The sequence below is a fragment of the Salmo salar genome, chromosome ssa03, assembly GCF_905237065.1.
Source record: "Salmo salar chromosome ssa03, Ssal_v3.1, whole genome shotgun sequence".
NCBI classification, from domain to species: Eukaryota; Metazoa; Chordata; class Actinopteri; order Salmoniformes; family Salmonidae; genus Salmo; species Salmo salar.
The window spans coordinates 17,024,795-17,042,176 of record NC_059444.1 but is presented as its reverse complement, the minus strand read 5'-3'; the positions used below and the strand labels follow the sequence as shown (position 1 = coordinate 17,042,176).

At 42.3% G+C, this 17,382-nt stretch overlaps 1 protein-coding gene across 3 annotated transcripts in view; it reads left to right on the top strand.

Annotated features, from left to right (window-relative positions):
* LOC106599117 (glycogen debranching enzyme-like) overlaps positions 1–17,072 on the top strand; it is a 31,511-nt gene extending 14,439 nt beyond the window's left edge. For all 3 annotated transcript variants that reach the window (XM_014190191.2, XM_014190188.2, XM_045714577.1), the window contains exons 17-34: positions 41–191; positions 416–540; positions 1,019–1,131; positions 2,734–2,868; positions 4,582–4,712; positions 5,301–5,437; positions 5,730–5,863; positions 6,450–6,625; positions 6,965–7,067; positions 7,776–8,001; positions 11,583–11,703; positions 11,930–12,065; positions 12,648–12,760; positions 12,939–13,150; positions 15,460–15,557; positions 15,748–15,835; positions 15,983–16,116; positions 16,204–17,072. In XM_014190191.2, the coding sequence (XP_014045666.1) occupies positions 41–191; positions 416–540; positions 1,019–1,131; positions 2,734–2,868; positions 4,582–4,712; positions 5,301–5,437; positions 5,730–5,863; positions 6,450–6,625; positions 6,965–7,067; positions 7,776–8,001; positions 11,583–11,703; positions 11,930–12,065; positions 12,648–12,760; positions 12,939–13,150; positions 15,460–15,557; positions 15,748–15,835; positions 15,983–16,116; positions 16,204–16,321 (2,451 nt within the window). In that variant the 3' untranslated portion in view covers positions 16,322–17,072. The remainder of the gene's footprint in view (positions 1–40; positions 192–415; positions 541–1,018; positions 1,132–2,733; positions 2,869–4,581; positions 4,713–5,300; positions 5,438–5,729; positions 5,864–6,449; positions 6,626–6,964; positions 7,068–7,775; positions 8,002–11,582; positions 11,704–11,929; positions 12,066–12,647; positions 12,761–12,938; positions 13,151–15,459; positions 15,558–15,747; positions 15,836–15,982; positions 16,117–16,203) is intronic.
* The last annotated feature ends 310 nt before the right edge of the window (positions 17,073–17,382 follow it).

The following is a 17,382-nucleotide window of genomic DNA, read 5'->3' as shown; positions in this document are numbered from 1 at the left end:
AGTTGTTTGTAACACTGCTTGTCCCCTGGCCCTCTCCTAGGTGTACGTTGACCAGGTGGACGAGGACATTGTGGCGGTGACGCGTCACTGTCCCAGCACCCACCAGTCTGTGGTGGCCGTGTGTCGCACTGCCTTCCACAACCCCAAACACCACCAGTACAGGACGGAGGTTCCACCCATGTTTATCCCTGGTGTGATGCTTCACTTTTACCATAAACAGAATGGACCATCTATACAATTATACTTGAGTGGCCTATGTCATTAATCTTCAGAACTCTAGAATGTGCTGATAATGGCAGCCATCTTAGTCAGGGATCATTTAAAACCTGTATAATTGGAGAAGAAAGGAGAACACTACTGACCTGGATGCACCTACTATTTTAACACAATCCCCTTCATCTCTCTCCATCTCCAGGGAAAATTGAGGAGGTCATTCTGGAGGCGCGTATCATCGACCGGCAAGCCGGCACCTACAAGAAATGCGAGAAGTACATCAACGGCATGCCGGAGTACACCGTGGAGATTAAGGAGCACATCCAGGTAATGTGACGCTGGGAACGTGGGTAATAATTAGTTGTTTAGGCCTGTCACAATGGGCTTGAGCAGTAAAGATCGCCTTGTGACAAATATTTCCTCTCAAACCAAACAAATCCATTTTCAGACTGGGTCTTGAAAAACAAGAAGCTTCAGTGGCATGTGGTTACATTTCACAAGCTGGTATTGTGTCTGTATTCTGTCTGGAATGTTTGTCAGTTTCTATTGAATGCCATTTAGTTTACAGTGCACTTTGGAAAATATTCAGCCCCCTTGACTTTTTCCACATTTTGTTACGTTACAGCCTTATTCTAAAATGTATGAAAAATAAAATCCTCCTCAATCTACACACAACATTTAGTTATGGTGTGTGTATAGACCAGCAAAAGCCGATTCTCAATCGCCCATTGTGGCCCTTCATACTGTTTTATGTGGTAGTGAAACATTATTCACACCTGGTCTTCTGTGTCCCCTGTCACCCCAGCTGAAAGATAGTGGCGTTGTAAAGCACGCAGGCGTGACGTCTAAGGGCAGCAGTGAGTTTGTCCAGGAGATCATCTTCGAGCGCCTCACCCCTGGCAGCGTCATCGCCTTCAGGTCAGAGGTCATGATGAGCAGACCAATATATACACCCATTAAATAGAATTTCACTGTATAGTCTACTGTAACACACACACCAATGTGAGTGAGGGATATTCTCTGGCCAGTTTGGCCCCCTATTGTACACTGTTGTTTAGCCCCTATTGTCCACTCACAACTCACAGATAATACTGTTGACTGCACCCCTTCGATAGCTCAGTTAGTGGAGCGGAGGACTGTAGGTTAAATAACAGTGGTCCTTAGGTCGCTGGTTCAAATCCGGCTCGAAGGAGGAAACCTTTCCCTCTAGCTTTTGGCTGACTTTTCATGGCAGAAATCCAGGAATCTCTCCTGCCCTGAAGAGCCTGTACAGTATGTCTCCTAGCCTGGTCCCAAATCGGTTAGGTTGGGGGATTGTGGACGCCAGGTCATCTGATGCAGCACTCATCACTCTCCTTGGTAAAATAGCCATTACACAGTTTGGAGGTATGTTGGGTCATTGTCCTGTGGAAAAACAAATGATAGTCCCACTAAGCCCAAACCAGATGGGATGGCATATCACTGCAGAATGCTATGGTAGCCATGCTGGTTAAGTGTGCCTTGAATTCTAAATAAATCACAGACCGTGTCACCAGCAAAGCACCCCACACCATAACACATCGTCCACCATGCTCCACAGTGGGAAATACACATTCAGAGATCATCCATTCACCCACACAGCATCTCACAAAGACATTGCGGTTGAAACCAAAAATCTCCAATTTGGACTCTAGACCAAAGGACAAATTTCCACCGGTCTAATGTCCATTTCTTGTGTTTGTTGGCCCAAGCAATTCTCTTCTTATTATTGGTGTCCTTTAGTAGTAGTTTCAATGCAGCAATTCGACCATGAAGGCCTGATCACCGCAGTTTCCTCTGAACAGTTGATGTTGAGATGTGTCTGTTACTTCAACTCTGTGAAGCATTTATTTGGTACTGCAATTTCTGTGCCTGGTAACTCTAATGAACTAATCCTCTGCAGCAGAGGTAACTCTGGGTCTTCCATTCCTGTGGCAGTCCTCATGAGAGCCAGTATCATCATAGCGCTTGATGGTTTTTGCGACTGCACCTGAAGAAACTTTCAAAGTTCTTTGTGTACCGTATTGACTGGCTTTCATGTCTTAAAGTAATGATGGACTGCCATTTCTCTTCGCTTATTTGAGCTGTTCTTGCCATAGTATGAACTTGGTCTTTTACCAATTAGGGATATCTTATGTATACCCCCCCTACCTTGTCACAACACAACTTATTGGCTCAAACACATTAAGAAGGAAAGAAATTCCAAAATTAACTTTTAAGAAGGCACACCTGTTAATTGAAATGCATTCCAGGTGATTACCTCATGAAGCTGGTTGAGAGAATGCCAAGAGTGTGCAAAGTTGTCATCAAGGCAAAGGGTGGCTATTTGGAGAATCTCAAATATAAAATATTTTTTGATTTGTGTAACACTTTTTTGGTTACTACATGATTCCATATGTGTTATTTCATAGATTTGATGTCTTCACTATTAAAGAAAAACCCTTGAATGAGTAGGTGTTCTAAAACTTTTGACTGGTAGTGTATATGTGTTTCCCTCACCAGGGTGAGTCTGGACCCTAAGGCCCAGGAGCTGGTGGGAGTCATCAGACATCACCTGATCCAATTCAGCCCCAAGTACAAGCCTGGCAGTCTGCCTGACCAGCACACACCAACCATACTGGAGACACCACTGGCACAGTGAGTATACATCACACAAAAACACGCAACTGTACCGTTATACACACACACACTGCATTGCAAACACATACAGTGCATTCGGGAAAGTTATCAGGGTCCTTCACATTTTCCACATTTTGTTACATTACAGCCTTATTCTAAAATGGATTAAACCATTTTTTTTCTACATCAATCTACACACTACCCCATAATGACAGCGAAAACAGAGTAAATATGACATTTACATAAGTATTCAGACCCTTTGCTATGAGACTCGAAATTGAGCTCAGGTGCATCGTGTGTCTGTTGATCATCCTTGATGTTTCTAGAACTTGATTGGCGTCCACCTGTGGTACATTCAATTGATTGGACATGATTTGGAAAGGCACACACCTGTCTATGTAAGGTCCCACAGTTGACAGCGCATGTCAAAGCAGAAACCAAGCCATGAGGTCGAAGAATTTGTCCGTGGAGATCCAAGACAGGATTATGTAGAATCACAGATCTGGGGAAAGGTACCAAAAAAGTTCTGCAGCATTGAAGGTCCCCAAGAACACTGTGGCCTCCATCATTCTTAAATGGAAGAAGTTTGGAGACTCTTCCTAGAGCTGGCTGCCTGGCCAAACTGAGCAATCTGGGGAGAAGGGCCTTGGTTAGGGAGGTGACCAAGAACCTGATGGTGACTCTGACAGAGTTCCTCATGTGGAGATGAAAGAAACTTCCAGAAGGACAATCATCTCTGTAGCACTCCACCAATCAGGCCTTTATGGTCAGACAGAAGCCACTCCTCAGTAAAAGGCACATGACAGCCCACTTGGAGTTTGCCAAATGAAACCTAAATGACTCTCAGACCATCAGAAACAAGATTCTCTGGTTTGATGAAACCAAGATTTGAAACCTTTGGCCTGAATGCCAAGCGTCCCATCTGGAGGAAACCTGGCACCGCTGTTTTTCAGCGGCAGTGACTGGGAGACTAGTCAGGATCAAGGGAAAGATGAAGGGAGCAAAGTACAGAGAGATGAAAACCTGCTCCAGAGCACTCAGGACCTCAGACTGGGGGCGAAGGTTCACCTTCCAATAGGACAACAAAAATGGCTGTGCAGCGACTCTCCCCATCCAACCTTACAGAGCTTGAGAGGATCTGCAGAGAAGAATGGGAGAAACTTCTCAAATACAGATGTGCCGAGCTTGTAGTGTAATACCCAAGAAGACTCGAGGTTGTAATCGCTGCCAAAGGTGCTTCAACAAAGTATTTTTTTTTATACATTTTTTATTTCACCTTTTATTTAACCAGGTAGGCCGGTTGAGAACAAGTTCTCATTTACAACTGCAACCTGGCATGGGTATAGGGTCTGAATACTTATGTAAATGTGATATTTCAGGTATTCAAAATCTGTTTTTGCTTTGTTATTATGGTATTGTGTGTAGATCGATGAGGGGGAAAAACAATTCAATTTTAGAATAAGGCTTTAACATAACAAAATGTGGAAAAACTGAAGGTCTGAATACTTTCCAAATTCACTCACCAAGTGTATTGGAAAAGCATTACGCTTACAATGGCTCGAAAGGTATAGTATGTTTAGTTTTTCCTGGTGGCTATATATTTGTATAGTAATGAATTGTGTCCATTCAGTATGTGTTGAAGTACTGATCAGCAGGGCTCTGTAGTCTCCAGTTGTGCTCTCAGGTGGTGTGTTCTAATGTTATGTGACTCCATCTTCTATCCCCATTCAGGATCATGTCTAAGCTGACTCTGGGAGACATGAACATGCTGCTGTTCCGCTGTGACTCTGAGGAACAGGAGGACGGAGGAGGCTGCTACAACATCCCTTCCTGGACCAGCTTCAAGTACGGTGGCCTGCAAGGTACAGTAAAAAGAAAAATGTATTTAACCTTTATTTAACTAGGCAAGTCAGTTAAGAACAAATTCTTATTTACAATGATGTCCTACTGTACACCGGCCAAACCCGGACGATGCTGGGCCAAATGTGCCCCGCCCTATGGGACTCCCAATCACGGCTGGTTGTGATACAGCCTGGATTCGAACCAGGGTGTCTGTAGTGACGCCTCAAACACTGAGATGCAGTGCCTTAGACTGCTGCGCCACTCGGGAGCCCAATTTTGCCCCAGTGCACAGTGAGGTGGTCCAGTCAGCACCAGGATTGGGGTCAATTTCAATTCGGTCAATTCATAGTAAATTGAAATTGGAATTTTACAGTTTACTTCCTGAATTGACTGAATTGATCCTAACCCTGGTCAGCACACATTGTGGAAGTTGCCCCTAACCACTGATACAGGGTCAGATATTTTTCCATCCCCCACAATGGTTAAGGTTAGGATTTGAGTTGGTTAGCTCATCGTTGAGCTGTGTCTATAAACAGCTGTACTGTACACATATTGTTGAATGAAACTGGACTTAGACATTGAAAACGGGTTTCATTGTTTTCATACAGGTCTTCTGTCAGTGATGGCGGACATTCGTCCCAAGAACGACCTGGGCCACCCGGTGTGTGACAACCTGAGACAGGGGGACTGGATGATCGACTACGTCAGTAACAGGCTGGTGTGCCACAGTGGCGCTCTAGGAGAGGTGAGCGATTTGAGTGACAGTAATTCAAACTGAATGAATGAATCCCTTTTAGATTTTTTTATAGGCCTTATGATGGTAAGAAGTAGACAAACAAGACGGTCTGAACTTGACAATGATTATTGTAAATAGAAGTTAATCCTACAACTCAGCCCAGCTAAGGTCTAAGACCTGAGTTTTAAATCAACCACTGTGGTAGCAGTATGGTAATAGGAAGATGATTATCATCGTCACCATTTTCCGTTGTCATAATTTTAGAGTTTGGCGTTATCCAGATAACATGTGTTGTTTCCAGGTGGGGAAGTGGCTCAAGGCGATGTTCCATTATCTGAAGCACATCCCTCGCTATCTCATCCCCTGCTACTTTGATGCTATTTTAGTGGGAGCCTACACCACGGCTCTTGACACCACCTTCAACAAGATGTCCAGGTACAAATTTAGGATCTTAATTTGATCACCCTGTTGCAGGAAATGTCCTGCACAGCAGGAAATGCAAACATCTAGTGTATTCGAGGTTTAAAAAGACTTCTAAAGTTTGTAATTTACACTTAAACATTTCATACTTGATTTGCTCCAATTATGTAACAACCCCTACAAAAATCTCAATTAATTATAAGCCACACAATAATTCAGATTTCCTGAAGCTGCAGGATTATTTTCCTCCTGTGAGAAACTGGTCAAATTAAAATCTTACACCTGGATGTCTCACATAAACAACCCTATAACGTTTCTCTCATACCCAACATGCATTGAGGAAATTATGCAATAGAAGAATGGAATATTATTAAATGATTAGATTTAGTGAGAATATTTGTATTAAAAAAGGCCCTGCACCTTTAAGGGTATTTGTGCCGAAACCCAGAACCATACCATTAAATGTTTTTGACAACATCTTTTAACCTCTATCCATTTTTACAACATATTTGTTTTCTTGTGGTGTCTTCAGTTTTGTCCAGTAATGGTGCACAATATTTATGTAAAACCATGTTTTTCTTCTGGTTTCTGTCTCTTTCAGTTTCGTCCAGAACGGCTCGACCTTTGTCAAACTGCTTGCACTGGGCTCGGTCCAGATGGGTGGTGTGGGCAGTTTCCCGGCTCTGCCCCCCTTATCCCCGGAACTACCCGATGTCCCCTACCGCCTCAACAAGGACACTGGCAAGAAGGAGCAGTGCTGCGTCTCCCTGGCCGCAGGTCTGCCTAGCAACAACCAATTTCTATTATGTATTCTATTCTACTTCTGTAAACAGAAATCGGATGCCAACCTAATGACCATGTCTTCTCTGTTGATATTCACAAAACCAATAAGTGGTGTTTAAGTCTATTGTTGATCAGCAAAATTGTCTATTCTAGTCAGTCGCTTGGTATTTTTAAGCTGATACAATTCTACAACCTTCAGTTCATGACCAATCCAGTTGCTGTCAGCTGACAGTCCTATTTGTATCTCCTTACCATTTTGAGAATTGGTGTTAGAATTTCAGGTGCATTTGAATGTCTTCTTCCTTTATTCATCTCTACCTTCCTGATTCACAGGTCTGCCTCACTTCTCCTCTGGAATCTTCCGCAGCTGGGGCCGAGACACCTTCATTGCTCTGCGTGGACTCATGCTGGTCACTGGTCGTCACCTGGAGGCTAGGTGTGTATTCTCTCTGTACTGTAGTAGTATCCAAATGGAACTTCTTAGCTATTAGAAAAGATATAACCAGTGGTGTAAAGCATTTAAGTGAAAATACTTTAGAGTACTACTTAAGTAGTTTTGAGGGTATCTGTACTTTACTATCTATGTTTTTGACAACTTTTACTTTTATTTCACTACATTCTTCAAGAAAAGAATGTACTTTTTCCTCCATATATTTTCTCTGACACCCAAAAATACTCATTCCATTTTGAATGCTTAGGACAGGAAAATTGTGAAATTCACACACTTATCAAGAGAATATCCCTTGTCATCCCTACTGCATCTGATCTGACGGACTCACTAAACACACATGCTTTGTTTGTAAATTGTGTCTGTGCCCATGGCTATCAGTAAATAAAATAACAAATAAAAAATAAAATGATGGCGTCTGGTTTGCTTAAATATAACGAATTTAAAATGATTTATACTTTTAATTTTAAAACTTAAGTATATTTTAGCAATTACATTTACTTTTAATACTTAAGTATATTTAAAACCAAATACTTAGACTTTTACTAAAGTAGTATTTTACTGGGTGATTTTCACGAGTCAATTTCTATTAAGGTGTCTTTACTTTTTTTTAGGACAATTGGGTCCTTTTTCTACCACTGGATATAACACTGGACTACAGTTGATATATTAATTGAATGTCTCTTTTTCCTACAGAAACATCATCCTGGCATTTGCTGGCACCCTGAGACACGGTCTTATCCCCAACCTGTTGGGCGAGGGCATCTGTGCCCGCTTCAACTGCCGTGATGCCGTGTGGTGGTGGCTGCAGTGCATCCAGGACTACTGTACATTGGTGCCCGAGGGCATTGCCATCCTCCGCTGCCCTGTGGTCAGGATGTACCCCCATGACGACTCTGAGCCCCACGCCCCTGGCACTCCGGTAGGTCATATCCATACACACACATTATGCATACTCACACACTTTCGTTTCATCCCTCTCTCTCACACACACACACCCACATGTACACATATAGACACGAACACACATGCATACACACACACACTCTCCATCTCCATCTCTCTCTCACACCCACACTCTCACATTCACAAATATACACACATATCCATAAACACATACATACACACACTCTCCATCTCTCTTTCCCACCCACACACTCTCACATGCACAAATATAGACACACATACAGGTCCACACACACACATACAGTGCCATCAGAAAGTAGTCTTACCCCTTGACTTATTCCACATTTTCTTGTTACTGCCTGAATTCAAAATTGATTAAAATATTTTTTTTTTCTCTCAGCCATCTGCACATATTACCTCATAATGACAAAGTGAAAACATGTTTTTAGAAATTGTAGCTAATTTATTGAAAATGAAATATAGAAATATCTAATTTACATAAGTATTCACACCCCTGAGTCAATACATTTTTTTGGGGGGGGTAGACCAGCTTTAATATTGCAAATAGATTGATAGAAGTCACAATGTAATTATCTGCATCATTTTTTGTTAAATATGTATTTTCCTTTTTTTATTATTTTCCCCTAACCCTACCATCCCTCCCCTAATTGGAGTAAATTAATGGACAATACTAAGGCTTCTACTTCCAGCTTATACATACTATATGCATGTTACACACACAGTATATTTTACATTCCTTTTTTTTTCAGCTCCCCTCAACCCCTCCCATCTATCTCTTTAACATCATACAGTTTTATTTGCTATATACAGTATTTTTCAACTGTGCTATGATGTTTCGCAAAGGTTCTGAACCTTTCTATTCTCATAGATTCTACAGATTGCAAATTAAAGATCAAATGTTTTGCTTAGAGTATTATTATATTATTGATCGATTGACTAGGAGTTTTCATATCACCCAGTAGTGCTATTTGCAGAATTGGCTCCAGATAAATGTTGTAATTCTTCAGCCATTCCTGAACCTGTGACTGAAAACAAGCTATATATGGGCAGTACCAAAACAAGTGATCTAATGATTCTGTCTCTTCGCACCAAAATCTAATGGAAAAACTCTACGTTTTTTTGTGTATCAGTTCATAAACCATGTGCCATGGAATCGGTACATTGAAAATCTCTTTCCAACTGTTTTGCAAACTGTATGGCACAGCTGTAATTTTTTGGGTCCTTCAATTAAACTTGTATACTTCTTTATTTATCACAATTTTCTTTAACCAGTTTTTTGTTTTTTAATGTAGGGCCGACAGACAAGTTCCTTACCTTCTCCCCTTTCCACTTGCCTCTTCCATTTTTGCGGAAATGCTGCAATTATATACTGAACAAAAATATAAACGCAACATGGTCCGATGCTGAAATAAAAGGTCCCTGAAATGTTCAATATGCACAAGGAGCTTATTTCTCTCAAATTTTGTGCACAAATTTCTTTACATCCCTGTCAGTGAACAAGTAAATGTATTTCTTTCGGGATATGAATACCTATTATGTCCACTTCACCGTCAGACCATTTTATTGGTAAACTACATGGTAGTAAAATGTATTTTTTTTGTTGTGATCCAATACGTAATATAGTACACTTAATTAGGTTGTAATCCAGAGGTTAGGAAAATGATTTAGATCCTCTGAGGCTGTGGACTGATCCAAATTGTGTATTTAAAAGAAAATAACATGAATCATCAGTGTACAATGACACATTTTGTATAAGCACCTTTGGCAGCGATTACGGCTTTGGGTCTTTCTGGGTAAGTCTCTAAGCGCTTTCCGGCCTCCCGAGTGTCGCAGTGGTCTAAGACACTGCATCACAGTGCTAGCTGTGCCACTAGAGATTCTGGGTTCGAGTCCAGGCTCTGTCGCAGCCGGCTGCGACCGGGAGACCCATGGGGCGGCACACAATTGGCCCAGGTTAGGGCAGGGTTTGGTCGGCAGGGATGTCCTTGTCCCATCGCGCACTAGCGACTCCTGTGGCGGGCCGGGCGCAGTGCACACTGACACTGTGGCCAGGTGCACGGTGTTTCCTCCGACACATTGGTGCGGCTGGCTTCCTGGTTAAGTGGGCATTGTGTCAAGAAGCAGTGCGGCTTGGTTGGGTTGTGTTTCGGAGGATGCATGGCTCTCGACATTCGCCTCTCCCGAGTCCGTACGGGAGTTGCATCGATGAGACAAGACTAACTTCCAATTGGATACCATGAAATTGTGGAGAAAAAGGGGTAAAAATAAATAAATAAAAAGTCTCGAGCTTTCCTCACCTAGATTGTGCAACATTTGCCCATTATTCTTTTCAAAATTCTTCAAGCTCTGTCAAATTGGTTGTTGATCATTGCTAGACAACCATTTTCAGGTCTTGCCATAGTTTTCATGTAGATTTAAGTCAAAACTGTAACTCGGACATTCAGGAATATTCAACTTCTTCTTGGTAAGCATCTCTAGTGTAGATTTTGCCTTGTGTTTTATGTTATTGTCCTGCTGAAAGGTGAATTCATCTCCCAGTGTCTGTGGGAAAGCCAGGTTTTCCTGGTGAACCAGGTTTTCCTCTAGGATTTTGCCTGTGCTTAGCTCCATTCCGTTTCTTTCTTATCCTGAAAAACTCCCCAGTCCTTAACGATTACAAACATACATATAACATGATGCATCCACCACTGTGCTTGAAAATATGGAGAGTGGTACTCAGTCATGTGTTGTGTTGGATTTGCCGTAGATATAACACTTTGTATTCAGGACAAAAAGTTAATTGCTTTGCCACATTTTTTGCAGTATTACTTGCCTTGTTGCAAATAGGATGCATGTTTTGGAATATGTTTATTCTGTAAAGGCTTCCTTCTTTTCACTCGGTTGATTAGGTTAGTATTGTGGAGTAACTACAATGTTGAACCATACTCAGTTTTCTCCTAACACAGCCATTAAACTCTGTAACTGTTTTAAAGTCACCATTGGCATGGTGAAATCCCTGAGCGGTTTCCTTCCTCTCCGGCAACTGAGTTGGGAAGGAAGCTTGTATCATGTGAATGGGTGTATTAATACACCATCCAAAGTGTAATTAAAGGTTCGATAAAAATAAACAATGAATTAATAACTACACCATGCTCAACGGGATATATTTTTAATGTATGCTTTTTTATTTTTACTCATCTACCAATAGGTGCCGTTGTTTTCAAGGCACTGGAAAACCTCCCTGGTCTTTGTGGTTGACTCTGTTTTGAAATTCGACTGAGGGACCAGTGGGGTACAGGGATGAGGTAGTCATTCAAACATGTCCATGCAACTTATGTGATTTGTTAAGCAAATGTTTACTCTTCAACTTATTTAGGCTTGCCATAACAAAGGGGTTGAATACTTATTGACAAAATTTGTATTAATTTGCAAACATTTCCACATTGACACTATGGGGTATTGTGTGTAGGCCAGTGTCACAAAATTTCAATTTAATCAATTTCAAATTCAGGCTGTAACACAACAAAATGTGGAAAAGTCAATGGGTGTGAATAATTACGCACAGGTACAGTCTAACGTGATCCTTGTGTGTTTCAGTCCCTGCTCACACAACCCTTGTGTGATGTCATCCACGAGGCCATGACACGTCACATGCAGGGTATCGACTTCAGAGAGCGCAACGCAGGACCGAAGATCGACATGCACATGAAGGACGAGGGTGAGTTTTCCAGTCTGGTCACCTCTCGTTTCGGTCACACTTTGAGTTAATAAGGAGTACCAGGAGTTTTTACTGACCAAGTTACCTGACGAGGAAAAACTCTGGGCCACCTGTTATTCCCTACAAGTGGCTCTTGTTGGTTTTTAAGGTTTTTGTTATGAGGTGCACATTGTCTTGTCTTGCTTCAGCAAATATGGTATATTGTTATTATTCTCCTTGCTACCAGGCTTCAACATTGTGGCCAAAGTGCACCGTGATACTGGCTTTGTTTACGGTGGCAACCGCTTCAACTGCGGAACATGGATGGACAAAATGGGAGAGAGCGACAAAGCTCGCAACAAGGGCATGCCTGCAACACCCAGGTAAGACCCTATCCACTTTACCCCTCTTTCTTAAAGGTCCAATTCAGCCGTTTTAATCTCAATATCAAATCATTTCTGGGTAACCTTTAATCACCATAATGTGATTGTTTTCAATTAAAATGGTCAAAATTAAACTAAAAATAGCTTCTTAGCAAAGAGTAATTTCTCAAACAAGAATTTTGCTAGGACTGTCTGGGAGTTGTCTGAGTAGGGAGGGGACAACTGAAAACGTCACCAGGCAGGCCAAAATTCCATCCCACCAAAACAGGCTGAAATTTCAGCCGATCTTTTCAAACAGTTCTTACACTAAAAGGGCATTACCATAATTTTCACAATTTCACAGTATTAGTCCAACCTCATTGTGTGGAAATGTAGTATATAAAATACAGGAAAATCAAGCTTTTGACTGCTCTGGGCCTTTAAACCTACAAAACAATACAATTAAACCAAACTAGTGAAAAGGGAAAAGCCAATTTATGTTTAGTTGGGTGTCTTTCCTGCTTCTCCTGAAGTTTGTAAAGATGTAATAATACATATTAAATTGATTTGATGTGACTTGTCTCCCTGGTTGTGTGTCTCCAGAGATGGGTCAGCGGTGGAGATTGTGGGCCTCAGTAAGTCTGCGGTGCGCTGGCTGGTGGAGCTCCATAAGAAGGGCCTGTTCCCCCACAGCTCCATGAAAATACACCGGGACGGTGAGTGCTGCCTGGACACACACACACACACACACACACACGCATGCACCAGCAGTGCTGGCATACACACACATTGACATGTATGCAAACATACATGCGCAATGTCCCTCGGAAACAATTGTTTCACTAATAAGACATAATGAAACATTTTTAATTATGTTATTGTTTTCCCTTGCAGGTAAGGAGGTGAAGGTTTCCTATGAGGAGTGGAACCATAAGATCCTGGCCAACTTTGAGAAGAACTTCTATGTGTCCCACGACGAGAAGGACCCCAATGAGAAGCACCCCGACCTGGTCCACAAGAGAGGCATCTACAAGGACAGCCATGGAGCTTCCAGCCCATGGTGTGACTACCAGCTCAGGCCCAACTTTTGCATTGCCATGGTGGTGGTGAGTTGCCATCAGAGTGGCATCAGCCCATGCCCCGTTCCTTCAATCCTTTGCATGTTTTTTCTCATAGAGAAGCATTGGAATTTCAGTTTACTTCCAGCATTGACTGAATTGAAATGGAATTGACACCAACCCTGGTCCTTAGCCCATTTTCTTGGCTACTCCTTGGATGTAAATTTGAGCTAAAGCTCTGGGTCAGTGGAAGATGTATAGCACAACACAATGGGGTTAGAGTTTGAGGTATTAAAACCACCTAATGTCAATGTCCGCGCCCCTGCGGAATTCGAATTAGCATAATAAAAAAATCCCCATATAAATCTGTCAGTTTAAGCTAGAGATACCAGTTGTTTTGCATCTGGGGTGAAAGCTGACAGAGCTAGAGCGGTGTTTGTCAGACCTTGAGACATCCCGAAAATCGTCTGTACCAAACGGTTTGGCCTACAAACTATAGTCCCTCTATGGAATGATGAGTCTCTCTTTGTTTTTTCGCTCTATGAGCCCCACAAGCGTCTTGGGACTCGTCTGAAGTTGGTACAGCCGATCTGCCAACTTCTGTCTTTAGAGTCTGGACAGTTAGGCTAGACACTATGACCCCTCTGTGGAAAGGTGGCTCTCACAAACATGTCAGTTGTTTTGATCTAGGATGCCCACAGGCCTCAAAAAACTCATCTGAAGGTCCCCTGGTACCAGTTTAAAAAAATGATGGGAGTATATATGGAGACTGGTTAGTGAAATACATGTAAATAAATATATATTCAAAAGTTTTGGGTCACTTAGAAATGTCCTTGTTTTTGAAAGAAAACATTTTTCAGTGTAGACATTGTTAATGTTGTAAATGACTATTGTAGCTGTAAACGGCAGATTTGTTATGGAATATCTACATAGGCGTACAGAGGCCCATTTATCAGCAACCATCACTGCTAGGCAGAGTTGCAAAGAAAAAGCCATAGCTCAGACTGGCCAATAAAAAGAAAAGATTAAAATGGGCAAAAAAACACAGACACTGGACAGAGGAACTCTGCCTAGAAGGCCAGCATCCTGGAGTCGCCTCTTCACTGTTGACATTGAGACAGGTGTTTTGTGGGTACTATTTAATGAAGCTGCTAATTGAGAAGGCGTCTGTTTCTTAAACTAGACACTCTCTAATGTACTTGTCCCCTTGCTCAGTTGTGCATTGGGGCCTCCCACTCCTCTTTCTATTCTGGTTAGAGCCAGTTTGTGCTGTTCTGTGAAGGGAGTAGTACACAACGTTGTACGAGATCTTCAGTTTCTTGGTAATTTCTCTCATGGAATAGCCTTCATTTCACAGAACAAGAATAGACTGATGAGTTTCAGAAGAAAGGTCTTTGTTTCTGGCCATTTTGAGCCTGTAATCGAACCCACAAATGCTGATGCTCCAGATACTCAACTTTTCTAAAGAAGGCCAGCTTTATTGCTTCTTTAATCAGTACAATAGTTTTCAGCTGTGTTAACATAAATGCAAACGGGTAATGGGCTGATAATGGGCCTCTGTACGCCTATGTAGATATTCCATTAAAAATCTGCCGTTTCCAGCTACAATAGTCATTTACAACATGAACAATGTCTACACTGTATTTATGATCAATTTGGAATTGATCCCCCCTTTGCTGCTATAATAGCCTCCACTCTTCTGGGAAGGCTTTTCACTAGATGTTGGAACATTGCTGCGAGGACTTACTTCCATTCAGCCACAAGAGCATTAATGAGATTGGGCATTCCAATTCATTCCAAAGGTGTTCGATGGGGTTCAGATCAGGGCTCTGTGCAGGCCAGTCAAGTTCTTCCACACTGATCTCGACAAATCATTTCCGTATGGACCTCCCTTTGTGCACGGTGCCATTGTCATGCTGAAACAGGAAAGAGCCTTACACAAAGTTGGAAGCACAGAATCGTCTAGAATGTCATTGGTAGTCTGTCGGACTGCCAGATGGTGAAGCTTGATTCATCACTCCAGAGAACGCGTTTCCACTGCTCCAGAGTCCAATGGCGGCAAAGCTTGTGTGCAGCTACTCGGCCATGGAAACCCATTTCATGAAGCTCTCGATGAACAGTTCTTGTGCTTACGTTGCTTCCAGAGGCAGTTTGGAACTTAGTAGTGAGTGTTGCAACTGAGGACAGATGATTTTCACGCGCTATCTGCTTCAGCACTCGGCGGTCTTGTTTCTGTGAACTTCTGTGGCCTACCACTTCCCGGCTGAGCTGTTGTTGCTTCTAGACGTTTCCACTTCACAATAACTCTTATGGGTTAATGAGTTGACCTGAATGGTGTTCTCTATTCTGTCCCTGAGGCTCCGGAGTTGTTCACTGTGGAGAGAGCCTGGAAGGCCCTGGGAATGGCTGAGAAGAAGCTGCTAGGACCTCTGGGAATGAAGACGTTGGACCCAGAGTAAGAGACCTCATTATCACTCATCACCATATGACCTGACCAGGAGAACCTAGGGCCCTGAGTTTTTCTTATTCAGGTCATATGTTCAGGAAAAACTCCTGGCCCCACTCATACTTGTTCATTAACTGATTAATTTTCAATACTTATTTTCTTGGCACATATACTGACATCAAGTTAATTTCTCCCCTAGTGATATGGTGTACTGTGGTGTCTATGACAACGCCCTGGACAACGATAACTACAACGTGGCCAGAGGCTTCAACTACCACCAAGGACCGGTGAGTGTGCCTTACTGAGGAATTGAGTTGTACTACACCTTGAATTAGGAGTTATTGTTAACTTTATTATGTCAATGCTCCCGAGGGTATAAATAAAGTTGTATTAAATTGATCTGATTGGTTTAATTACTTTTTGTTTGTTTTTAGGAGTGGCTATGGCCAATTGGGTACTTCCTGCGAGCAAAGCTCTATTTTGCCAAGAAGCTTGGGAAGGAGACCTATGAACAGACAGTGTACCTGGTGAAGAGCATTCTCTCTCAGCATTATGTCCACCTGGAGAGGTAAATACACACACTAACACACACATTTGCACATGCACACACACACACTCTTTGAACTTTCATCCATGTCTCTTCAAACACTCTAAGGTCTAGCTGGAAGGGTCTACCAGAGCTGACGAATGAGAATGGCCAGTACTGCCCCTTCAGCTGCGAATCACAGGCCTGGTCCATCTCCACGGTGCTGGAAGTCCTCCACGACATATAGCACCTCACTTCCTGTGGGCGGAGACTCACCCCATGATCTAATGTCCTCTTGTAGTCCGGCACTGTTTTAATTCACCTTCATAGTGTGGTGTTTGTTGTCTTGTTTTGGACCACGTGTACACCCTATGCACTAAACCTACTGGGCTCGCAAGTATACAGTAATGCCTTGTGAACACCAGCAATTATCGTGGTTGTGGACGGCATTGGGAAATTTTAGCTCACGGCCTCATTTGACGGCTGACTTAGTGTTGTCAAGGTATGATCCCTATGTTACAGTAGATACATGAGCTAATGTTAAAGCACTTAATGATAAAGTATAGGAAGTGTTTGGAAGACCGACTCTTTTAAACCAGCTAACCTCATAGGCAGTTGAACTTTAACCGTGTGTCGCCTGCGCTGCTACCCGGTCCATGGAGATCCTTTTAAAGATGGTATGAAAATGTACTGTACTATGAAATGAGTCAAGTGACAACCCATTGCTGTGTGCTTCCATGCCTTTTTATTAGTTTAGATCCATAAAAATAATAAACCTCTGTGGAAAGCATCACTGTGACAGAAGAACTTGTTGAGTAAATGTTCTATCCATAACCCAGCCATAACCCACCCTAAATGTGACGCATCTCTCCTTGTGAATCTGGTGCCACTTTTTATTGGTCAGCATGCTCACAGTTTATAGTGTGATTGATTAGTGTGTCTGTCTACATAGTGTTGTCACAACACGTAGTGGTATATAAACAGTCTGCAACATGAGACATTCTGTGTCTTTGACTTGATGTTTGTGTTGAGGTGAAGAAAACCATAATAGGGTTAGCCTGTTCACCATCTTCCAGTTTGCTCTCTGGATTGTTAGACACAGCACAAAATAAATGGTTTTTATACAGTACCAGTCAAAATGTTGGACACACCTACTCGATCAGCTCCTTTGTCTCACAACAACCTCTCCCTCAATATGAGCAAGACAAAGGAGCTGATTGTGTACTATAGGAAAAGGAGGGCCGAACAGTCCCCAATTAACATTGACAGGGCTGGAGTGGATCGAGAGTTTCAAGTTCCTTGGTGTCC